The sequence below is a fragment of the Pseudoliparis swirei genome, chromosome 1 (genome assembly GCF_029220125.1).
Source record: "Pseudoliparis swirei isolate HS2019 ecotype Mariana Trench chromosome 1, NWPU_hadal_v1, whole genome shotgun sequence".
Classification (NCBI taxonomy): domain Eukaryota; kingdom Metazoa; phylum Chordata; class Actinopteri; order Perciformes; family Liparidae; genus Pseudoliparis; species Pseudoliparis swirei.
Genome location: NC_079388.1, coordinates 17358984 through 17383149, shown reverse-complemented (window position 1 = coordinate 17383149; position 24166 = coordinate 17358984). Strand labels below are relative to the sequence as shown.

Here is a 24166-nt window from a genome sequence, read left to right as displayed (position 1 = left end):
CCGCGTGACGGCTGCTCAGCCACCGCTCTATTTATATCTCATCCAATGTATAAGAACACACTCTATACTCAGCATGGCACATTAATCAATCTGACATCTGACATCAGACATCAGACCTCAGAATAAAGAAAGAAAGAAAGAAAGAACCTGTTTCAGTATGATTGGGAGTTTTACGTCCCTCAAATTCACAGTTATAATTTAATTGACAATTAATAAAAGCATCTGCAGTACCATATATCTCACACAGATGACAATAGATCCACTTCTTTAATTTTATATTTCACTTTTACAGAACCTTTGAATTAATCCCATATCCCAAAAGACACCACTTATGAAAACATGTTTAATGTAGACGATATATAGTAGTTATATACGCAATGCAAAGTCTATTGAAGTACAAATTCAAGATGAAAAACGACACATTTAAGCTCGTGAATAAGATAACATATGCACTTTATTAATGCCCAGGGGGAGCAGCAACATGTTTACATATATACAATACAATTAAATACAATAGCAGGGCAGGTCATTTACATTTAATATTTTAAATAATAAAGGAAATGCAAAAATACAAATGTTTTGGGGGGAAGTCAGTTAGTCAAATTAATTATGTCAGTAATCCCCTGAGGGGTCAGGGTTTCAGGCCTGAAGGGGGTCACGTTGGCCTTGCGCCCCTTCAATAAATGTGCGTTCCCCTTTAAATCGTGAAGCCGATGATGTCATCCCCCCCGCTCGACACGAGCAGCACAACACGGAAGTCCTCGAGTCTCTGGCTCAACCTGTTTGCGCGAAACGACTTTAAGAGCAAATGTTTCCCTTTTAGCGGCAGGTAAGTCGTGCAGCAACACAGCCGCGAACACATTAATGAAGCGTGTCGTGTTATTAGTACGTGAATAAACCCCACGGGCACTTAAAAAAACGAAGAGGGGGAGAAAGAAAAAACAGCTTTTCCGACATGGCAGCTGCAGCGAGCTAACTTTCTAGTTTCACTTTCTAGCGAGCTAACGACCGAACATTAGACGCGAGCTTCAGGTAAACTTCCCGTTGAACAACAGCAACAACAACAACAACAGACCGTAACTGTTGGTGAATTGTTGAAGGACATTGTTCATGTCGTAAATGCACCACCTGTACATGTAACGAGCTGCTGCGAGGGCCCGGAGCTACCTGTCCGCCTCATATCCGGGCTGTGAGTCACTACCCGGGTACTTCACGTGCACAGATCCTCATTAGCGACCGTAAACTACATTTAAAATAAGAAAAAGGTGGTTGTTTTGCTTCTGTGAATACATTCACTGGAGTAAAAGTAAATAATTGTGTTGTAAATACGTATCACAAAACGTGTGGCATATGTTTAAGGATTTAAACGGAAGTATCCTTTTCATTGTCAAATGTTAAATTAAAGCAACAGTGCATTTAATTGTCTTGTTTTTAAATGGCAACTTTCTGTATATACTAAAAAATATATATAATATTGACGGGATTGAGCTGCAATGAAATGGCATTCCTTGAGTAGAGTCTACATGCAGTTAATGGAAAGTAAAATAATGCATATTTGACAATATATAAGCTCCGAAACACACCGGCTACCATCTGACAACGGCTTAGCTTTTATTAGCTTTAAAAAAGTAAAGTATCTGCATGTTTTCAGAACAGATGAGACCCTTATCTCTCAACTCTTACTCCATTCTCAAGTCTCAACAGATATATTCGCTACACCTCCTTTACACCTGAGATATTGTCAGTAGTCCCTAGAGCACAGGTGTCAAACACAAGGCCCGCGGGCTAAGTCCGGGCCGCCACATCATTTGATGTGGCCCCTGACGGCTTGAAAGACATTTGATTACCTTTTCTTAAATGTAAGACAAATATCCTGTGCTTTTATTTTGAAGGTTTCAAATGAAATGGATGTTATGTTATAATATTAGAGGCATTTTATTATGTACAATATTTCTACACTCAAATAAACAATAATCAAATGCAAATTGAGTTATTTAACAATATTTTTGAGTAGTTTCTACAGTGTTGCAGTTACAACCGGCACTTTGAGGGCAGGCATGATGCTGGTGTGGCCCGCGGTGAGAATGAGTGTGACACCCCTGGTCTAGAGGCTAAATCGTTATCGGACGGATGGGTTCCAGGATCGGTCTGACCCAAACTAAAAGATGTAAACTCATGTTTAGAACCACTCAAACTGGTATGAATACGGCCTCCCTGCGGTTCTCATGTTTTTCAGAATGCCCGTTGAAAGCCCGGAGAGCAGGACGGTGGAGGTGCGGGCTCTGCCGGCCGCCGTGGACGAGGAGCTGCTCTTTCTGTACTTTGAGAACAAGCGGCGCTCCGGGGGGGGTCCGCTCGTCTCCGTGGAGAAGAGCGGCGACCGCGCCGTGCTGGTGTTTGAAGAGGCGGAAGGCGAGTTGAAAACAGAGGATTTTTGTAGCGGTGGGGGGGGGAGGATTTTTTTGCAAATATGTGCAGGAATATTTGTGGATCTGATAAACTTTGACCAAAAAAAACTTTCATATTCACATACACATTTCTTTAAAAAATTAAAGCATAAGTTGCATCAACAAATGATATAATCGTCAACAATGGTGTAGGATATCTACAGTATTATTCATACACAACTACTTTAAAGAGCCCAGAACACTGAAGTAGGAACAAAGCATTACAGTGCTAATCAGAAAATCAAATTTTCGACGAATAACGGAACAAGTCTCTCAATTTGTCATGAAATATATGCTAATTATACCTTTTTTCTTTCTTCTTTTCGGGATCACGTTGACAGACGCAGCCAGAGTGCTGTCGAAAGGGCACCACGTTCTGCATAACGTGGAGCTGTGTGTGAGGAGGCCCGCCTCAAAGGACCAATATCGCCTGCTGCTGCGGGGGATCAACCCCGACACCAGCACGGAGATGATAGAGCTCTATGTGGAGAACTTGATGGGCTTGAACATGCCGGACTACACTCTGTATCCCTCACCGGGGAGAGATTTCATCCTCATCTCCCTCAGCCAACCGCTCTCCAAAGGTGGACTAATCATGCATGTTTCTCTTTTCTTTAATTTTTTAAAAAATCATTCAGTTTTTTGTACCGCTTCCAAATATTTCTATCATGGCATTTGTAGATTTCCAAAACCTTCGCGCTAAAATCTCCAAGAGGAAACTGGACGGCGCCGAGGTGAGTCTGGAACAGGCCGAGCCGACGGACTCCGTCTTGGTGGAGAACCTGCAGCCCGGCACCACTCCGGACCTGCTCGCGTTGTACTTTGAGAGCCGGCGAGGTGGCGACCAGAAGGTCAAGGAGGTCACGATGCTTTCCGATCGCACGGCCGTGGTGTCCTTCGTCAACTACGAATGTACGTTCGTTTTTATACAAGCTCTTTTTTTTTTTTTTACTTTTGTTCCGGCTTCTTTTAATAATCCAAATGTCTGTTTCCTTTGAACAGCCGTGGGCCCGATTCTCGACCACCCGCACAAACTGGAGGGCGCCGATCTCGGCGTGAGGCCGCACTTTGACTTCCTCTTACCCGCGGGAAGATTAACGTCGCAGGACTCTGGAATCGGGAGCCGACGCGTGACCGAGAGGAACTCTGAGGACACGCCGATGCAGACGAGTCCTCCCGTCGCGGTCCACGCGGACCGCCGGGCCTCCTCCCCGTCGGCCTCGAGGCCTCTCGCTGCCCGCGAACCGGCGGTAGACGAGGCCGAGGAAGTCATGGAGGAGCAGACGGAGGCGGCAGCTACGATATCGAGTCGCGTTCCTGTCGCCGACCCGGCGAAACTCGCTTTGTTTGAACTCGCCGCCTTCCGACGGGACACCGAGAACGCCCACCCGAACGTCACCGTCCGAATCGAAGACGGCGGCGTGCACATCGCGGGGACCGACGGGCGACTGGTCGAGCGGATCAAAGGCGCCGTCTCCGACTTTTTTGGCAAAATGGCCGAGTGTCGTTTCACCCTCGAGTCCGAGATGGCTCAGCTCCTCGCGAGAAAAGAGGTACAAGAGCACCTCCTGCGAGCCGGGGCTGAAGCCGGGTCGCCTGCCACGTACACCGTGTCCGACGCCACCGTCGTGGTCGCCGCCCTCTCCCAGGACTCCGCCCACCAGGCGTGTAGCTTTTATAAATCCCAGCTGAGTCGCCTCAGCATCGCGGTGGACTCGGAGAACGAGTGCATGCTGTACTGCAGGGAGTGGTCCGAGTTCCTGCAGGCTCTGGGCTTCTCCACCGTCAAGGTGTCGGAACGAGGCGGCAATGTCGACGTGTGCACTCTGAAAGGGATGGAGGGCGAGAAGCAGGCGGCCATCGTGCAGTTTCTCACCACGCCCATCGAAAGGGAGACGGTCATCTCGATGGAGCCGGGCATCCTGAAGTACATCCAGATCCACTGTCACCAGCTGCTGGCCGACATGGACCGGGTGTCCATCATCCCTCTGGAAGCAGAGGGCGTTTGTGGGCTGAAGGTATGTGATGCACCAGGGGTTGAATGTTTGCTTTTCAAGCTACTGTCTCTTTAAATTTTTGTTGCCCCCCCTTTTTTTTTTTTTTAAAGTTCTCAGATTGTTTTCATCTTTTTTCCCCCGTTGTCATTTTTGTGAATCCCCCCGGCAGCTCCACGGCCCCGCCACCACGTGTCAAATGGCCGAGGAGGTGCTGCAAGGCGTCGTGTCCTCCATCTGCACCAGGACCATCACGGTGAACGCGCCGGGGGTGACGCGGTTCTTAAACGAGTCGGAGTGCACGAAGATCATGAAGGAGATGGAGACGAAGTTCACGGTCTACATCAGGCAGAAGTTCGTGCCCTGGGAATACCTGCCACACCAGGTAACGTACGGCTCCCCTTTGGGGCCACACCTCTTCTCGGTTAGCCAGTTCTCTCGCTCGTCACACGAAAAAACGATGTTCATGTTTCAAGGAATTTTTTTTGCATATCGGAGCAATCATCCGATAAATGGTGTGTGACATGCTGTTATATAAATAAATAAAAACATACTAGAGGTCAGCGTCGGAAACACGACGGCAAAGGGCAAAACTGCCCCTTAGGAATATAACGTTGCCCCTGACATCACTAGAGGGGCAACAAATGCCCCCAGAATGTCCTCTGATCATCCTGATCATTTAAAAGTGTTTTATTTTTTATTTTATTTTTGTACTAGGTAGGTACACACACAAAAAATCAATTAATATAATGTTGAATTATAAAGCAAACGAATAAGTTATACTTGTTAATAGTGGTTTAAAAATGTAATAAATAACCACAAATAAATAAGAATAAAATTGAATACGATTGTCTGATGTTTTTTTTGTTTTTGTTTTGTTAAAACACTTTGTATTTGTAGACTGCTGCCTAATAGTCTTATTATTTACATTTTTTATGACAATTGCTCATATACTGTAAGCCTAAATACTTTTCAATAACGGTTAAATGTTATTTCACAAGTTTCAAAAAGTGCCCGCAATTTATTTTTATATGTCCCTGGATTTTAGTCAGTGGGGTCAAAAATTGCCCCCTAAATAAAATGTAAATGTCCTCCCCGGCTAGTGGTTTCACACCATTAGCTGCACCGCTGCTGGCTATGTGACAAAGCGTGACAATTTGTAAGACTGATGGACACGCCAGTCGTGAGAATCATCCGTTTGTTTGAGAGAACACACAGTTTGTTTTTTCCTCGTCTCAGTGTTCATGAGGACTGTTGAAACGCTTCCTAATTTGATTAATTCAAAATCTTTTTTTCAACTTTTTGACGTCTCAAATGTTCCACAACAGAAATCATTTCATGTACACAATTTCTTAACTATTTTTTTGTTTTTCATATTGTCCTTTTTTGTTCCTCCTTATTGTTTCTTGGGTTTATTGTTCTGGAAACATCACCTGCCGATGTGCCGCTTAGCTTCCCGTCTTATCGCAGCGTGACGGATTCCTCGCCCTCCCCGACGAGGAGAAACGTGTCTTCCTTTCTTGCCACACGATGAAAATGTCAACGTGATAACGGTTCGTGTCGGGGATGCCTCGGGCCGATCGGCGGGCTTGAGACCGCTGCCAGTCACAGAAATAATTACCCTAAAAACATCTTAAATTGTGAAATATTCTCGATTAGTAGTTGATGAGCTAAGTTATGCAAAACCACCGAGACACGGCGAACATCTGTAACAACTGGAGGCGTTTTTCACACTCCACGGAATCCCCGGAGACATCGTAGAATCTAGTTGCGACTTAGTTGTCGTTCACAGAAGCTTTTGAATTGTTTTTTATTTCCAGGACTTCTTCGTCTCCGCGTGGGAAATGATGTCCCGCAAAAACTTCCAGCGGGCATCTCCGGACGGCGCTCCTCTGGAGTTGAAGGCCGATTCGATGCAGACGGATCACGACGCCGCTCCCGACGAAGGTCGTATCTCTCGTCCGCGACCATTTCTCATACTTTCTAAAACAATCCGTCGAACCTCCTTTTTCTCGTTCGCAGGCCTTTTAGACGAGGCGGCGGGAATCGATGGCGCGCTCGAGAAGGGGGCGCCCGATTCGGACCGAGCCGACGACATGGACGGCTTGGACATGTACTCGGCGGAGGAGCCCGCCGGCCTCGCGGACCCGGACGCCTCCGGGATGGCCGTGGACGATTTCCATCGCTCGGTTCTCGTGGAAACCACGAGCGGGTTGCGCCGGCTGCAGGGCGGCGTCCTCTACCACACCAGCGACCTCGAAGAAGACGCCCAGCTGTCTCTGGCCATCCAGTACTCCATGGAGTCCAGCCACTGGTCGCTGCAGGACGAGGACCGGCAGCTGAAAGACGCCCTGGAGCTGTCCAAGAGCCAGCACGAGGCGGCCTCTTCCGGCGGCGACCGGCGCCCCGACGCGGCGAAGGGCGAGGGCGCCCGCTTACGGGACGCCATCGAGGCGGCCGGCACCCTCCAGCTGTTTGTGTTCGCGGGTTACAACTGCGACCTGATCCGCGTGGACATCGCCTTCGGGAAGAAGGTCAGCCAGCGGCAGGTGGAGGAGAAGCTGGAGCACCGGACGGTGAAGAACATGTCCGAGTACCACCGGACGTGTCTGCAGGTGATCAAGAGGAAGCACGGCGTGGACGTCCACATCAAAGGCACCATCATCGCGGTGTGCGGCTTCAAGGACTACGTGAGCGGGGCGCTGGCCGACGTCAAGCTGCTGCTGGAGAGGATGGCCTCCTCCGTGCCCGACCGGGACATCCTGAGGACGGTGCAGTGGATGCACCACGACCCGGACTCCTCGGACGCCACCCTGTATTCGCCCGACGCCACCGTGTTCATCGAGAACGCGCTGAGGATGCGGCTGGAGACGCTCGACATCCTGCTGGACGAGCAGCCCCACGTCATCAACTTTCAGAAGATGCAGGAGGTCAACGTGGCTTCTGGGAAATCTGTGAAAGTCTCCAGGAAGATGCCCGAAATGGGCGATTTGGACGCCGACGTACCAGGTAAAGGGATTCCGAGTGTTTAGAACCAAATGACGAGACACCAATGTACCTGAATGCACCATTTCAGCCATTTGTTTTCAAGTGCACGTCTCCATCAAGGACCACAGTGGAAATTGATGAACTCGTGACTCTTAGCTCGCTGGCTCCTCCCCATTTTTAATTCACTTAACCCCTTCCCGTGTCGACAGAGGAGGAATACTCGCTGCTGTCCAACATGCCCGAGGCCACCAAGGTCGACGAGGAATCCGACGAATTTCAGAACGTGGTGAAGAATTTCTACGAGAGCATTCAGCAATTCCACAGCAAGATCAGAATCATACAGGCGAGTGGAAACGAGACCGAAGGACGGACTGACAATGATGTGTTTGATGTTATCAGGAGAGGAAATTTACATATTTATTAGAGGGCAATTTGACAATCACTGACTGAAACCCAGGGGCATTTAAAAATAAATTGGAGGCACTTTGTGAAACTTGTGAAATAACATTTAACCGTTGTTTTAAAAATAATAAATATACTTATTTAGGCTTCCAGTATATGAGCAATTGTCATATAAATGTCAATAATAAGACTATTAGAAAGGAGTCTACAGAGTAAAAATGTTTTATTAGATTTTTTGAACAAAAAACAAATAAATAAAACACATCAGTCAATCATATTCAATTGTATGCTTATTTCTTTGTGGTTATTTTTAATTACATGTTTAAGCCACTATTAACAATTATAACTTATTATTATTTTGTAAATATTCAAAATTATATTTATTGATTCTGTTGGTGTGTACCTACCTAGTACAGGAAATACAGAGAGGAAACACAATAAAGAACAAAAACAAAACGCTATGCAACTATGGATGCTGGATGCAACTATAATAACACTATTTCCCCCCCCCCCCCCCCCCACAGGTGGAGAAGCTCATGAACCGCCTGCTCTTCAATCAGTACAAGTTGAAGAAGGCGAGCGTGCTGCAGCACGCCACGTACCCGGAGATCGAGCGGACCCTCTACCACGGCACGAGCGAGACCTGCGTGAAAGAGATCTGCGTGCACGGGTTCAACAGAAGCTTCTCTGGAAAGAACGGTGTGTTTTGTTGTTGGGGTTGTTTTTTTTACGCCACTGTTTTCATTTTGTTTCGTCTCGATCGTTCAGTTAACTGACTGAGGAACGGCTTCTTCCCCCAGAGCTGTAGCCACACACACACGCGGACAGACAGACACACACAGACAGACACACACACAGACAGATACACAGACTGACAAACACACACACACACGGACAAACACACACGGACAGACAGATACACACACACACACACAGACGGACAGAAACACACACCCACAGACAGAAACACAGACACAGAACCACACACACAGACAGATACACACACACAGACGGACAGAAACACACACACACCCCTCCCTTCCATATCGAGCTGCTACAATGTAACAATATTACTGAGACATGTTACACAATTGCACTATGGAAACAAACGCACACACACCTATCTTGTTTTGTACTTTTTTTTTGTGTGTGTATTTTTTTACCCTGTACTTGTCTATCTCTTGTTTCGTTGTATAACAACAATGCCAATAAAAAGCTCTTTCCTTTGATCTTTTTGCTTCCCACAGCCACCGTCTACGGTCAGGGCGTGTATTTTGCCGTCAACTCGGCGCTGTCCGTCCAGGAACAATACTCGCCCCCGAACGCCGACGGATACAAGTACATCTTCGTGTCCAAGGTCCTCACGGGCGACTACACCAAAGGCTGCCACTCGATGAAGACGGCCCCGCTGAAGGAGACGGACGGCATCCCCCTCCGGTACGACAGCGTGACCGACGACATCACCAAGCCGGCCATGTTCGTCATCTTCAACGACACGCAGGCGTTCCCCGAATATCTCATCACGTGCCAGAGGATCCACCGCTGAGCGGCAACGGGAGACGGAGGGAATTGTGGTTAATAAAGGGTTAATTATTGTTATAATTCTAGTGAGACGGCAGCTTTTCATGATCTAAAATGTCGACGCGTACGGATTTTTGAATGTTTGATCAGTTTAGTCGAGTCTGATCAAGAGAAGCTTATTTTACTGCAGAGAAAATGAATTTGGCACCACACAGTACAGAGATTCATCTCCGTGATTAAACTAGCGAGTATCTGACATATGATGTGTTTATGGTCTTGAAATCAAACATGAATGCTTTGCCCTGTGTTGGTCCTGATTTTCCTTCGTGGGACATCACAAAGTTTTCATGTAATTTGAAGCTGGATGCAGCGTGTACCAGCTTCTATCTGGAGGAGGTGAACGCAACCTATCACTCCCCGGTTATGAGTTTGTGCACATAAAATATGTTTAACTATGATTTATATGGTTATTTTTTTGTGGGTTTCAGAGGTTTGAGTTCCCCTGAAGCGTCGAGGCTCTTCTTAGTTCTATGAGAAGAGATTCTGAGAATAGCAGACACAGGTCCACCGCTCCACCCAAAAACAAAACGTTATACGGAAATAATAACTTTGTTTTCAAAAAGGAAGACAGTTGGGTCTTGGTTGGAAATGACGACGAGTGTCCCCAACGTCATGCATTGGTTTTGTTTTCTGAGTTGTAAGCTATCTTATACATGTTGTAAATGTTAAGCTTTCCATCACTGACACTTTTAGCTCACTATGGAATTCTGAGACGTGTATTATTTTAATAAAACAACATAATCTGTGAGTTAGGACTTGTGTGCAAAAATACATGTGGTGATCATTGCAAATTCTTATGTCTAACTTCTGCTGGGGAGTATATCTACCAAAGATGTTTTTTCTTCTCTTTTTATTACAAACTGTTAAATCATATTGTTTTTTTGTTTTAAACATGAACATTTTGCAGTCTCGAAAAGAAAGAGCATTATTTGAAAGAAGAATAAAGTTTCTTTAACCCTTGTGTTGCCTTCGGGTCAATTTGACCCGATTCAATGTTTAATGTCGGTGTTCTTTCGGGAGTCAACAAACAAACAAAGTACCTCACACTTAAACTTGGAAAACAATATTAATTCTAATAATTTTCTGGAGATTTTAATAGCTGGGGTCATATTGACCTCAAGGGTAAAATATGTTAGTAAATATAAAGGTAACAGGAGGGTTAAACATTGAATCGGGTCATATTGACCCGAAGGCAACAGGAGGGTGAAACATTGAATCGGGTCATATTGACCCGAAGGAGACAGAAGGGTGAAACATTGAATCGGGTCAAATTGACCCGAAGGCAACACAAGGGTTAAACGAGATGCCATTAGGCTTTTCTTAGGATATTTTTGGAGGGGATCAGACATTTGTGAGCTTTAGTAAAAATTTAAGTTAGAAAGTCTGGCCTAAAAAATTAAAAGGAACATGTAAGTGAAGTAGTCCCCTACCAACCAGCTCCTCTCTATTTTAAATATATAGTTTAACTGCAACCCAAAGCATTACAGTATGCAACTGATTCATAATGGTATTGTAACATTATTATTATTTATAATATAATTTAAAAAGTAACTTCTGCACTTAAATATACTGATAGTTTGTGTGACCTGGCGCTTTTCTACCTGCAGGGGGCAGCAGTTCCACCTCGCAGCAGCTGCTCTCCCGGAAATAAAAGAGACGAAGAAGAGTTCCACAGCGACAACAAAACGACAACTAACCAACCGGCCGTCCAACTAACTGCTGTCTCGCGGACAGCTAGCTTAAGTTAGTAACCCACAAACTATGACACCCTAAATGTTAACAGAAGAAGGGACAATAAAGCTTCAGACTCTTATAACGTGTTTGACATCGGTACGTTGACGAGTTTAATTCAAGATTTGCAAAAAAAGAAGGGAGAAATACAATCATGTGCACGCGCTGCGCTCGCGCTAGCTAAGACGCTAGCTAAGGATAGAACGTTCGCGGGTTGCTAACGTTACCGTCTTTTCCGCCCGATTGTTTGTCTGAAGATGGCGGGAACACGTTAGTCACGACGAGCATCGACTCCGAGGAGCGGAACGCTTCTCACGGGTGTCATTAAACGTTATCCACGGTTAAGGGGAAGCTAATCATCAAGCTAGCTGCCAATGCTTAGCGCTGCTTTGTGTGTGTGTGTGTGTGTGTGTGTAAACTATACGTTTGGGAGCATGTTTTCATATTAATGGCATTAATGCATATATACGTATTTTAACCGGCTGTATGAAAGTCCAGCTAAAAGCATTAACATGTATTGGATGTATATAAATATCAGATGGGCAGTACTACAAGGATAGCTTAGCGACATTAAAAACAATGCATTGATTTTCAAAATAAAGCACTGCTTTATTAAAAGGGGGGATTGGTTGTAATAGTACATTTGGCACGTAGGTTATTATTAATATATTTAAAACTTCAGTTTCCACCAGCCAGTCCAGAATACCTTGGATAGTTGGAGAGTAAATGCATAGTTTCTATTGGTCGGTGTGGCTCTCAAAAGGTGATGTTGGGGCATCTTGACGTGTCTGTTCTCACCTGTCAGATGCTGAGGGAACCCTTCCAGGATGTATGCCGTGTACAGACAAGTACACACCCCCACTGCGGTGGAGCTTTCAGTCTACTGCAACTTCATCTCCAGCAAGGAGAAGAATCTGGTGGTCGCCGGGACGTCTCAGCTCTACGTCTACAGGATTATTCACGATGTGGAGGTAAACTATGCCTCGGTTTGGTTTCAATTGCACCACGTTTTAAAATAAAGGCATTGGCAGCTTTCTGTGACGCGTGTGTAACATGTACGTCGTCATTTCAGAGTACATCGAAGGCCGACAAGTCTTCAGGTGCGTCTAGAGGTCGCAATTTTTTTTTACAACGAATTGATGATATCACCTTCAATGAGTTCATTCGTGCTCCAACTTCCTTCTTTTCTCATCCCACAGAGACTAAATCCCGTAAGGAGAAGCTGGAGCAGGTGGCATCCTTTTCTCTCTTTGGGAATATCATGTCCATGGCCAGTGTGCAGCTTGTGGGAGCCAACAGAGACGCACTGCTGCTCAGCTTCAAAGACGCCAAGGTATCCTTGGCTAAGCTGTGTCTAACTGCCCGACTATTATTATGATATATATTTTTTTTAACTGCTTCAAATTGTGTTTGTGAGCGTGGTTGTGCTTGTTCTTCCACCAGTTGTCCGTAGTGGAGTACGACCCCGGGACACACGACCTCAAGACTCTGTCCCTCCATTACTTTGAGGAGCCGGAGCTCCGAGTATGTAGAAAGCGAGAGAAAACACGCGTTCAGTCGCCTTATCCGTCTAAATTAGAGTAAATGTTGGCCAACTGTTCAGCAAATTTGCAACTCTTTCTTTATTCTTTTACCCTTTCAGGATGGTTTTGTACAGAACGTACATATTCCAATTGTCCGCGTAGATCCCGAGAATCGCTGCGCCGTGATGCTGGTTTACGGCACCCAGCTCGTGGTGCTGCCGTTCAGGAAGGACACCCTGACGGATGAGCAGGAGGGCGGCGTTGGAGAAGGGTGCGCCTGCAGTTCGCCATCCGCTCATGAATGTCTTATAGACTCTGCCGTGGCCCCCATTTGAATGTGTAACTTAAACTGGCATTCGGTTCAAAAAAATGTCCCCCTTAATCCTCCTGTTACCTTTGGGGTCAATTTGACCCCATATTTCCAGACTTTTCCTAATTTATTGGGGACAATTGGAAAAACCTAAAATTCACATGATGAAATGTTTTCAATGTCCCGTACACAACTTATACGTTTGTAAATTTGACCCCAGGCTGTTTTTCACTGTGGAAAAGAAATATCAACTTTTTTATTTATTTAAAGGGCTATTTAGGTCGTCAACAAACAAACATAAAGTGACACTCAAACTTGGGAAACAATATAAATTCTAATAATTTTCTGGAGGTTTTAATTGCTGGGGTCAAATTGACACCACGGGTAAAATATGTTAGTAAATGTGAAGGTAACAGGAGGGTTAATCTTGCCGCTGTCAAAGTTCACACGGACCGCTTTAAATACTCATGTCCGTGTAATCGTTGCGTTCCGTCTCCAGACCGAAATCCAGCTTCCTACCCAGCTACATCATCGACGTGCGCGAGCTGGACGAGAAGCTGCTCAACATCATCGACATGAAGTTCCTTCACGGCTACTACGAGCCCACGCTGCTCATCCTGTTCGAGCCCAACCAGACGTGGCCCGGGTCAGTCCACCTCAGTCCGCTTTTAACAACCACTTCTTTGTCGTTGTTGTTGTTTTCATTCGACCGGCGGGATGTGTCGACCACAAACTCAATCCCAGCGGTTCCTTTTGATTGACGTGTTTACCTTCTGATCCTCCGGCCAAGGCGTGTGGCTGTGCGCCAGGACACCTGCAGCATCGTCGCCATCTCCCTCAACATCATGCAGAAGGTTCATCCCGTCATCTGGTCCCTCAGTAATCTGCCCTTCGACTGCACGCAGGTCATGCCCGTCCCCAAGCCAATCGGTGAGCTCGGAGAAGCCTCTCGTTCGGTCTCCACGCGGCGGTCGACTCTCGCGTTGCCGTTGTGTCACGTGTGTATCTTTTCTAGGTGGCGTGGTGGTGTTCGCTGTGAATTCATTGCTGTACCTGAACCAGAGTGTCCCCCCGTATGGAGTGTCTCTCAACTCCCAGACGGTTGGGACCACAGCATTCCCTCTGCGTAAGCACACACACACACACACACACACACACACACTACTCCGTGCTGGTCCCCAACATGTCTCGTCTTCCCCCAGGCATGCAAGACGAGGTGAAGATCACGCTCGACTGTTCCCAGTCGGACTTTATTAACTACGACAAGATGGTCATCTCCCTGAAAGGAGGAGAAATGTGAGTCGTCGTAACGTCGCCAACCAGAATGTACACAAACAACCGGCGTCGGCTTACGATTCGTCACTGACTCCTGTTGTTGTTGTTGTTGTTGTCCTGCAGCTACGTGTTGACCCTCATCACTGACGGCATGAGGAGCGTCCGGGCGTTCCACTTTGACAAAGCCGCCGCCAGCGTCCTGACCACCTGCGTAAGTTCAGGAACTCTAAATCTAAAGACCTGCACAGAAAAAGATTTTTACACCCAAAATATATGAGCAGTGAGATGAAACCTCAGGGGTGAAAATCACTTGAGACTTTACCCAAAAGCCACCGGTGTTTTTTTCTTATATCTGGCTGAAGTAAATCCTGAATATCTCCACAGTTTGTCAGTTGTTAGAATGTATCCTCATATTTGACCCTCTTGGCCCCGCCCCCTCCAGATGGTAACCATGGAGCCCGGCTACCTCTTCCTGGGTTCCCGCCTCGGAAACTCGCTGCTCCTGAAGTACACGGAGAAGCTTCAGGAGACGCCGCCGGAGGAGGGCGCCGACAACCCGGAGAGCGAAGAGATGGATAAAGATAAACCGGTACGACTTGGGGTCTGCATTAAATGTGTATTTTTCAAACGGTGAAGAACCAGCGAAGCGACGGCGTTCCTTTTCGCTTGAGTTGCGTTCGTGCAGTTGCAGCAATTCGTGGAGATGAGAAGAGTCGAGTAAAGAAGTGCAGCTCACTGCACTCGGAAGGATTCTCGTTTATTCTGACCGTCTTCATCACTGCAGACGTGCTCATTTTGGCAAATATCTTAGTCTTAAATGCTTATTAGTTCTATTTAAATTCAGTTGTTTTTGTTAAATTTGACAATATTGCATACAGATATTGCCACAGTTGATGTTTAATGATAGCGGAAAGACTGGAAACTTAATTTATTGCGCATCGTTTTCCAGGAAGAACCGCCAAATAAAAAGAAGAGGGTCGAATCTTCCAACTGGACGGGTATGTTCCAATTTAAAGTGTGTGTGTGTGTGTGTGTCTGTGTCTTTCCCCCGCAATTGTGTAAAGTGCCTCAGTATTATTGTTACATTTTAGCAGCTTTATATGGAAGGGGGGGGGGGGGGGGGTTCTAGCTGCTTATGTTTGAGTTGCAAGGACAGTTGTGTGTGTGTGTGTGTTGTATCTGCTCACCTATGTTTCTGAACTTTGTTTGGCCAGACGAGGTTGATGAGATCGAAGTGTACGGCAGTGAGGCCCAGTCCGGCACTCAGCTGGCCACATACTCCTTCGAGGTACAATAAAGAAAAAAGTTTAATTTGTTTTTCTTCTTGTTTGCCTGTGTGGATGATTTGATGTTCTGTGTTTTGACGCAGGTGTGTGACAGCATCCTCAACATTGGACCGTGTGCAGATGCCTCCATGGGGGAGCCCGCGTTCCTGTCTGAAGAGGTATACACATTAAGACACTTTCTGTAGCGCTCCTCTTTTTGGTCTTTTGCCTCTCACGTACCTTTTGTTGAACATTGTGTTTTGAGGTTTCTGACGTGTTGATGTTCATATTACCCATAGTTCCAGAGCAACCCGGAGCCCGACCTGGAGGTCGTTTTGTGTTCTGGCTACGGCAAAAACGGTGCGCTGTCTGTGCTCCAGGTAAAACATATTTGTAACACCAGCATGTACGGTGTGTGTGTGTGTATATTTATATCATTATTTTATTTATATATATATATTTTTATATATATACAATATATACAAATATATATTTTTATTATTATTATTGTATTAATATATTAATATCTATATATATATTTATATATATAGATAACAATATATACAAATATATATCTATAAATATATATGAATATATATATATGAATATATAAATAAATGTGTGTCTACGTGTATAGTATACCATCTGCTTACACTACCTTCCTTTCTGTCCTCAGAGAAGCATCCGACCCCAGGTGGTCACCACCTTCGAGCTGCCAGGTTGTCATGACATGTGGACCGTCATCTCGAATGAAGTCAAGGAAGAGAAAAAAGTACTTTTGAAGTTCTTCTCCTGCTCGTCTTCTCACTCTTCCCGGCCGTTCACGTAAGTTTCTTTCTCTCTTTGTTCTCAGGCGGCAAAAAGCGACGGCTCGGAGGACGGGGCGGAGACGGAGACCGGCGAGGACAGCGAAGAGGGAGAGCGGGACAAGGACGAGAAGGAGAAAGAGAAAGAGAAAGAGAAAGAGGAGAAGCCGGAGGAAGAGGAGCAGGAGAAGGAGAAGGAGAAGGAGAAGACGGATCCTCCTCTGGAGGACGATACGAAGAAGCACGGCTTCCTCATTCTGAGCCGGGAGGATTCGACCATGGTAAGAAACGATGGAATACGCGGTGTTCAGGGGGGAAAACTAGAAAAAACCTGTTCTGCATTCTGGATGTACGTTTGTTTATCTCGTTGTTTTGTTGTTGTGCAGATCCTCCAGACGGGTCAGGAGATCATGGAGCTGGACACCAGTGGGTTTGCCACCCAAGGCCCCACTGTGTTCGCTGGGAACATCGGAGACAACAAGTACATCATCCAGGTCTCCCCCATGGGGATCCGGCTACTGGAAGGAGGTGAAATAAAGACGCTTGTTGAAAACGTGTAGAAATATTAGAGCGACGTGACGGCGACCTGCCTCCCTGACTCCTCCTTTTTTTCTTCTTCTCCCCGCTCTCAGTCACACAGCTCCACTTCATCCCTGTGGACTTGGGCTCTCCTATCGTGCACTGCTCCGTGGCGGACCCCTTCGTCGTCATCATGACCGCCGATGGGGTCGTCACCATGTTCGCCCTGAAGACCGACACGTACATGGGCAAGACTCACCGGCTGGCGCTGCAGAAACCGCAGATCCCCACCGTGAGTACGCGCCGATAACACCGCCCCCTGGTGGACAAACTCGCAGCTGCAGAGCGCGGACCGACGATGAAGAAGGCGGACAGAGCTCGAGATATTTTGGCTTCGCTCTCGCCCAGGGGAGAGGAAGGAGAGGCTCCTCCTCCGTCGTTATGTCAAGCCTACGGGCTAAAAGTGACTCGGCATTATTGCGCCCCCCCTCGCTTCGAGAAATAGACTCACGAAAACACGTTTAAAAACACCCGCCTCTTCACTCGACAGCAATCGCGCGTGATCGCGCTCTGCGCCTACCGGGACGTGAGCGGCATGTTCACCACGGAGAACAAAGTGAGCAGCGGCTCGTTCGCCAAAGAGGACGTCATCGTCATCAGGAGCCAGCCGGAGACGGAGACCATCATCCACGACCTCAGGTGAGGGGCGCCGCCTCCGTACACGCAGCCGCCACACGCAGCCGCCACACGCAGCCGCCACACGCAGCCGCCACACGCAGCCGCCACACGCCCTGTTCATCCATGACGTTGTATACATGTGTGTGTGTGTGTGTAGTAACACAGTGGACGACGAGGAGGAGATGCTGTACGGGGAATCGAACGCCAGCGCGGCGCACGGACGCGACGAGATGGGCCGCGGCGGCTACGGCGCCCAAGGGTTCTTCGGGAGCGACGGCAGCTCGAGCAAAGCGGAGCCGAGCCACTGGTGCATCATCAGCCGGGAGAACGGCGTCATGGAGGTGAGCGGGCGGCGCCGCGGGGGACGGACACGCGGCGCTTAGGCCTCACGGACCTTTTTAAATATACATAATTCTCTCCAGATCTACCAGCTCCCAGACTGGCGCCTGGTGTTCCTGGTGAAGAACTTCCCGGTGGGTCAGCGGGTTCTGGTGGACAGCTCGTCGGGCCAGTCGGCGGCGCAGGGGGCGGAGGGGAAGAAAGAGGAGGTGACGCGTCAGGGAGACCTGCCGCTCGTCAGGGAGGTGTCTCTGGTGTCGCTCGGCTACAACCGCAGCAGACCCTATTTACTGGTGAGCGCCACGGCGACGGGAAACACAAACGACGACGACGACGTTGACGTCGCGGCGTAACGAGACGTGTGTGTCCCCCCCCCCCCCCCGCGTCCCTCAGGTCCACGTGGAACAGGAGCTCCTGATCTACGAGGCGTTCTCGTACGACCAGCAGCAGCCGCAGAACAACCTGAAAGTGCGCTTCAAGAAGGTGAGGGGGGGGGGGGGGGGGCGCTTCGGACCGATGAAGACGAGGGTACGAAGAGTCCGGTCCCCCGCGTGCGAGTCTTAACCTGTCGCTGCTCGTGCGTGACGCTCAGGTGCCCCACAACATCAACTTCAGGGAGAAGAAGAGCAAGCCGAAGAAGGACAAGAAGGCGGAGGGCGGCGTCGAGGAGGCGGCGCCCTCGAAGAGTCGGATCGCCAGGTTCCGATACTTTGAGGACATCTCCGGGTACTCGGGGGTAAGGAGGCCGTCACACACACACACACACACACTCTCTCTCTGTTCCTGACTCTCTCCCCCCCCCCCCGGTCCTCAGGTGTTCATCTGCGGCCCGTCTCCTCACTGGATGCTCGTCACGTCCCGCGGCGCCATCAGGCTCCACCCCATGACCATCGACGGCTCCATCGAGTCCTTCGCTCCCTTCCACAACATCAACTGCCCCAAAGGGTTCCTGTACTTCAACAAGCAGGTGACCAACGGTTTCCATGGATACTCAGGATTCATATTCCCTTTTCTTCTGATTATAATGATTAATACCCGGAGTTCAGGAGTTCTTCAGAAGCTTTCAACTCGTCTGAGAATCTCGAGACTGAGACACTTATATCCAGTTGTTCATAGTGTGTGTGTGTGTGTCTTTGTGTGTCTGTCTGTGTGACTGTGTCTGTGTGTGTATATGTGTGTGTGTGTGTCTATATGTGTGTGTGTTTGTGTGACTGTGTCTTTATCTGTGTGTGTCTATGTGTGTGTGTGTGTGTCTGTGTGTGTTTGTGTGTGTGTCTGTATCTGTGTGTGTCTATATGTCTATGTGTGTGTGTGTGTATCTGTGTGTGTGTGTGTGTGTGTGTGTGTGTGTGTGTGTGTGTGTGTGTGTGTGTGTGTGTGTGTGTGTGTGTGTGTGTGTGTGTGTGTGTGTGTGTGTGTGTGTGTGTTCCCTCTTCAGGGCGAGCTGAGGATCAGCGTGCTGCCCACCTACCTCTCCTACGACGCTCCCTGGCCGGTCAGGAAGATTCCTCTGCGCTGCACCGTCCACTTCGTGTCCTACCACGTGGAATCCAAGGCAAGGCTCCTCCCACTTCGGCGCCGCCAGGCCCCAAAAGCGGCGGCGTGACACAAACTCAGGCCGACGCGGGCGCGTTCCCCCCGGAGCCTCGCGCGCCGCCGCTCGCTCAACGCGATCAAAATATAAAAGCGTGCGGATCGAGTCGGCTTTGAAAAGTTTGAGAGAGAGAGAGAGATAGAGAGAGAGAGAGAGAGAGAATCAATGAGGAGGGGAGGGGGGGCTTTGAGGGGATCAGTCTTTGATGTGAACTCTTTCCCGTGTGCCTTTTGGCCTCAGGTGTACGCCGTGTGCACCAGCGTCAAGGAGACTTGCACTCGCATCCCGCGGATGACGGGAGAGGAGAAGGAGTTCGAAACCATAGATCGAGGTCAGACGCACACACACACATGTACACACACGTTTTGTCATTGTCAATTTGTTTAATTGGCTCCTGTACTGCACTTTGTGACCCTTTGTCTGTGATATAAATGAATCTTACTTACTCACTAACAGACTCCGCCCACAGGCGTCGAGCGATAAGAACTTTTTTTTTCACGATCGTCACATTTGACTAAAATAGTTCCCAAAAAAAAGTGTGTGTAACCTCGGAGACTTCACGCAGTACGCCGGGTCCGTCTTCATTTGAGTCACGTGTTTAGTCTTTACTACTCATTTATTATTATAGATAACTATTTCAACTGTGTATCAGTTATTATTTCTTTTAACTTCTATTCATTTCTAGCCATTCATACATTAAATATTTTTTCAAATATTTTTTTTAAAGCACTTCAACCACTATTTCGACTTTGCCTGTTGATTTTTCCTCCCGCGCACAAACATGTGGACACATCGTAATAATACATTTATTTTATAGGGCACTCAAGGTCGCCGTGCAACACATTAAAAACAGTTAAGACAACACGTTGTTGTTGTTGTTGTTGTTGTCTCTGCAGACGATCGCTACATCAACCCTCAGCAGGAGCGCTTCTCCATCCAGCTGATCTCCCCCGTCAGCTGGGAGGCCATCCCCAACACGCGGTGAGACTCCAGCTCGACTTTATCCTCCGCTGTCGACGCCACGTTCACTTCTCTGACTCGCCGAGGCCGACTGTGTGAAGACGTCTCCGCATCTGTTCTGGGGAAACCCGTTTAAATGTGTTCCAACGTGATTCTGAGTCGGGTAACTTGTTACCGTCAAATGTGATGTGAAGCTGGGAGTGTGAACATTACTCACCCCAGAGTAATTATTCTAAATTATATTATTAATAATGTAAAGTAAAAAATCAGTGGGTTTAGGAATTGTTTGTCAACGATTAACTTTAAACTCAGTGGTTTTGTTTTCGAAACCTCCTGCGTGGGTCAGAGGTCGTACGGTCATGGGAAACCAGGAGAAGCCCTGGAATTTGTAAATGGTTATTTCCAGGCGTGGAAAAATCCCAAAAGTGTTGGAGAAGTCCTGGAACGGTGTTCTCTTCATATGTGCATTCACGCCGAGTTTTAAATCATTAATACGCTTTTAAAAGAACGTCGCTCTAAGTATACGCCGGCATACGCCCTCAATACTCGCAGCGCACTATTCTTTCCGCGCTGCAAGTGAACGCACCGTCACTGAAAAGACATGAATGTTATATTCTTTTCATCAAACTATCGTCTCTCTTTTTTTTTGTCATTTAAGGTGATATACTCTGTGCTCTGGAATCCTCATTGTTACTTTACTTTAAACACGACATTTTCTCACTTTTTTTTCATGTCTACACCGAGATTTCACAAAACTGTGTGTGTGTGTGTGTGTGTGTGTGTGTGTGTGTGTGTCTATCTGTGTGTCTGTCTGTGTGACTGTGTGTATATGTGTGTGTGTCTGTCTGTGTGTGTTTGTGTGTCTGTCTATCTGTGTGACTGTGTGTGTCTGTGTGTGTCTATATGTGTGTGTGTGTGTGTGTGTGCGCGTGCGTGCATCAGCTTCGACCTGGACGAGTGGGAACACGTGACCTGCATGAAGACGGTGGCCCTGAGGAGCCAGGAGACCGTGTCCGGCCTGAAGGGCTACATCACGGCGGGCACCTGCCTGATGCAGGGCGAGGAGGTCACCTGCAGGGGGCGGGTGAGTCACGGGGTCCGGCTGCTCTTCGACCCTCTGGGGGAGGGGAAGGGGAGGAGTCCAGTTTCCTGGCCGCAGCCTCGATGGAAACGCCGCTCTACTCAAACACGAGCTCAGCCAGGCGCCACGCAGACTTTGAACCCGGGAGCTGGCGCCCTGTAACTTTTTATTCTTCTTTCTCGCCGCCGTTCTTCCCCTCAGATCGTGATCCTGGACATCATCGAGGTGGTGCCGGAGCCGGGCCAGCCGCTCACCAAGAACAAGTTCAAAGTTCTGTACGAGAAGGAGCAGAAGGGGCCGGTGACGGCGCTGTGCCAATGCCACGGCTACCTGGTGTCGGCCATCGGCCAGAAGGTCTCCCAAAAACACAAACACACACCGGCCGGAGATAAATGAATACATGTGTGTAAATGAAGGTTCTAATCCCCCCCCCCCCCCCACACACACACACACACACACGCGTTCCCGCAGATCTTCCTGTGGGTCCTGAAGGACAACGAGCTGACGGGCATGGCCTTCATCGACACGCAGCTCTACATCCACCAGATGTTCAGCATCAAGAACTTCATCCTGGCCGCCGACCTGATGAAGAGCGTCTCGCTGTTCCGCTACCAGCAGGAGAGCAAGACGCTGTCGCTCGTCAGCCGGGTGAGGGGGGAGGGGCGACCAATCGGATCGCTTCATTTCACGTACCGCGGCGTGCTCGTCGGCTCGTCGAGTATCGCTTCATCTTGTGTTTCGCCGACAGGACGCGAAGCCGCTGGAGGTTTACAGCATCGAGTTCATCGTGGACAACAACCAGCTGGGCCTCCTGGGTACGGCGTGACGCCGCCAAGCAGATTACATAATAATCTGTCAGCGGCGTCGTCAACTCTGTTCTCTGTTTCCCCTCTCAGTGTCGGATCGGGACAAGAACCTCTGCATCTACATGTATTTACCCGAAGGTACGCCCCCTTTTTATTTTTTATTTGCACGCCGTCACGTGGCGGGCGGTCACGTGACGGCGTGCTCTGTGGCGTGTGCAGCCAAGGAGAGCTTCGGGGGGATGCGCCTGCTGCGGCGAGCCGACTTCAACGCCGGCGCCAACATCAACACGTTCTGGCGCATGCCGTGCCGAGGAGCCCTGGATGCCGGCGGCAAGAAGTCGCTGACCTGGGACAACAAGCACATCACCTGGTTCGGTGGGTCATCATGTGGAGAGGCTCATAGGGGGAGGGAGGGAGGAGGAGGGAGGGGGGAGGGAAGGAGGGAAGGAAGGAAGGAAGCCAGGCAAGGAAGGATACCCCCCTCACACTCTCTATGTCTCACCCCCCTCACACTCTCTATGTCTCACCCCCCTCGCACTCTCTATGTCTCACCCCCCTCACACTCTCTATGTCTCACCCCCCTCGCACTCTCTCTATGTCTCACCCCCCTCACACTCTCTGTCTCACCCCCCTCACACTCTCTATGTCTCACCCCCCTCACACTCTCTATGTCTCACCCCCCTCACACTCTCTCTGTCTCACCCCCCTCACACTCTCTATGTCTCACCCCCCTCACACTCTCTATGTCTCACCCCCCTCACACTCTCTGTCTCACCCCCCTCACACTCTCTGTCTCACCCCCCTCACGCTCTCTGTCTCACCCCTCACGCCTCTGTCTCACCCCCTCACTCTCTGTCTCACCCCCCTCACACTCTCTATGTCTCACCCCCCTCACACTCTCTATATGTCTCACCCCCTTCACACTCTCTCTATGTCTCACCACCTCGTGATTTTGTTTTTGCTGAATCCATCACTCACTAAACATTTTTGCTCCAAACACATTCAGCCAGCGAGTCTCCGATTGGCCGAATTCCATTGGTGTTAAAAACATCCTCTCGTGGGGTGTTTTGTGTTAATCTAAATTCCGGCTCATGTTAAATGTGGACTGAACGTTCCTCTCCTTCTTCTTCGTTTCCATAGCGACCCTGGACGGGGGCGTCGGCATGCTCCTCCCCATGCAGGAGAAGACGTACCGCCGTCTGCTGATGTTGCAGAACGCTCTGAACAGCATGCTGCCGCACCACGCCGGCCTCAACCCCAAGGCCTTCAGGTCCCAACACCCAGACCACATAGACAGGGATGCAGCGGGAGTTTGACCTGACCCTCCTCTTCCTCTTCCTCCAGGATGCTGCACAGCGACAGGAGAACCCTGCAGAACGCCGTGCGGAACATCCTGGACGGAGAGCTGCTCAACAAGTACCTGTACCTCAGCACCATGGAGCGCAGCGAGCTGGCCAAGAAGATCGGAACCACCCAGGACATCGTAAGTACCGCCGGGGGCCAGCAGGGGGTGCAGCAGCCTCGGCGCCATTTAACCCACGCTGTCCTCCCTTCTTCTCACTCCGTCCTCCCCTCTCCACCAGATCCTGGACGACCTTCTGGAGGTCGACCGAGTCACGGCTCATTTCTGAGGTCCCACCTTCTCGTCTGCTGAAAGCCGTTTTATATCGAATGGAGAGAATACGAATCGTTTTGTTATGGCCATCTTTGTGCACACTTGATTTAGTTTTTCTTACTTGGACGAAGGAAAAAAACGAAAAGAAAAAAAAGAGGGCAGCCAAGTTTTCTTAGGATATTTTGTATTAAAAAATGTAAATGTAAAAAAAAATTAAAATATGTCCTGTTCAAGTAATTTACTCGAGGTGTG

General features: G+C 48.6%; 2 protein-coding genes across 3 annotated transcripts; both read left to right on the top strand.

Annotated features, from left to right (window-relative positions):
• The first annotated feature begins 701 nt into the window (after positions 1–701).
• On the top strand, positions 702–10372 carry parp10 (poly(ADP-ribose) polymerase family member 10). Its single transcript, XM_056418776.1, has 11 exons — positions 702–829; positions 2237–2412; positions 2789–3031; positions 3129–3359; positions 3450–4465; positions 4614–4826; positions 6262–6388; positions 6464–7450; positions 7639–7772; positions 8356–8530; positions 9079–10372. The coding sequence occupies exons 1-11, from the start codon at positions 714–716 to the stop codon at positions 9375–9377; spliced, it is 3717 nt and encodes a 1238-aa protein (XP_056274751.1). The 5' UTR covers positions 702–713; the 3' UTR covers positions 9378–10372.
• A 713-nt stretch (positions 10373–11085) lies between these two features.
• On the top strand, positions 11086–24155 carry cpsf1 (cleavage and polyadenylation specific factor 1). 2 transcript variants are annotated; one of them, XM_056418763.1, is made up of 38 exons: positions 11086–11155; positions 11949–12114; positions 12216–12243; positions 12343–12476; positions 12587–12667; positions 12786–12937; positions 13476–13622; positions 13767–13906; positions 13992–14102; positions 14179–14272; positions 14375–14462; positions 14694–14840; positions 15201–15249; positions 15466–15539; positions 15621–15695; positions 15816–15896; positions 16193–16288; positions 16370–16603; positions 16709–16850; positions 16955–17133; positions 17392–17540; positions 17677–17860; positions 17942–18151; positions 18252–18341; positions 18451–18594; positions 18673–18825; positions 19297–19413; positions 19693–19783; positions 20349–20433; positions 21355–21496; positions 21695–21847; positions 21965–22141; positions 22242–22308; positions 22390–22437; positions 22519–22674; positions 23440–23569; positions 23644–23782; positions 23883–24155. In XM_056418763.1, exons 2-38 carry the CDS (start codon positions 11971–11973, stop codon positions 23928–23930), a joined length of 4479 nt encoding a protein of 1492 aa, XP_056274738.1. In that variant the 5' UTR covers positions 11086–11155; positions 11949–11970; the 3' UTR covers positions 23931–24155. The 2 variants fall into 2 exon arrangements, with proteins under 2 accessions (XP_056274738.1, XP_056274732.1); XM_056418757.1 differs by having other exon boundaries at positions 11094–11242.
• The last annotated feature ends 11 nt before the right edge of the window (positions 24156–24166 follow it).

Bases quoted from the DNA above. Each gene is read 5' to 3' on its own strand.
- parp10 (XM_056418776.1), top strand. From the start codon at position 714: ATGATGTCATCCCCCCCGCTCGACACGAGCAGCACAACACGGAAGTCC. The intron at 830-2,236 runs GTAAGTCGTGCA...CATGTTTTTCAG, and splicing joins TGTTTCCCTTTTAGCGGCAG to AATGCCCGTTGAAAGCCCGG. The intron at 8,531-9,078 runs GTGTGTTTTGTT...TGCTTCCCACAG, and splicing joins AAGCTTCTCTGGAAAGAACG to CCACCGTCTACGGTCAGGGC.
- cpsf1 (XM_056418763.1), top strand. From the start codon at position 11,971: ATGTATGCCGTGTACAGACAAGTACACACCCCCACTGCGGTGGAGCTT. The intron at 15,250-15,465 runs GTATGTTCCAAT...TTGTTTGGCCAG, and splicing joins CGAATCTTCCAACTGGACGG to ACGAGGTTGATGAGATCGAA. The intron at 16,604-16,708 runs GTAAGAAACGAT...GTTGTTGTGCAG, and splicing joins GCCGGGAGGATTCGACCATG to ATCCTCCAGACGGGTCAGGA.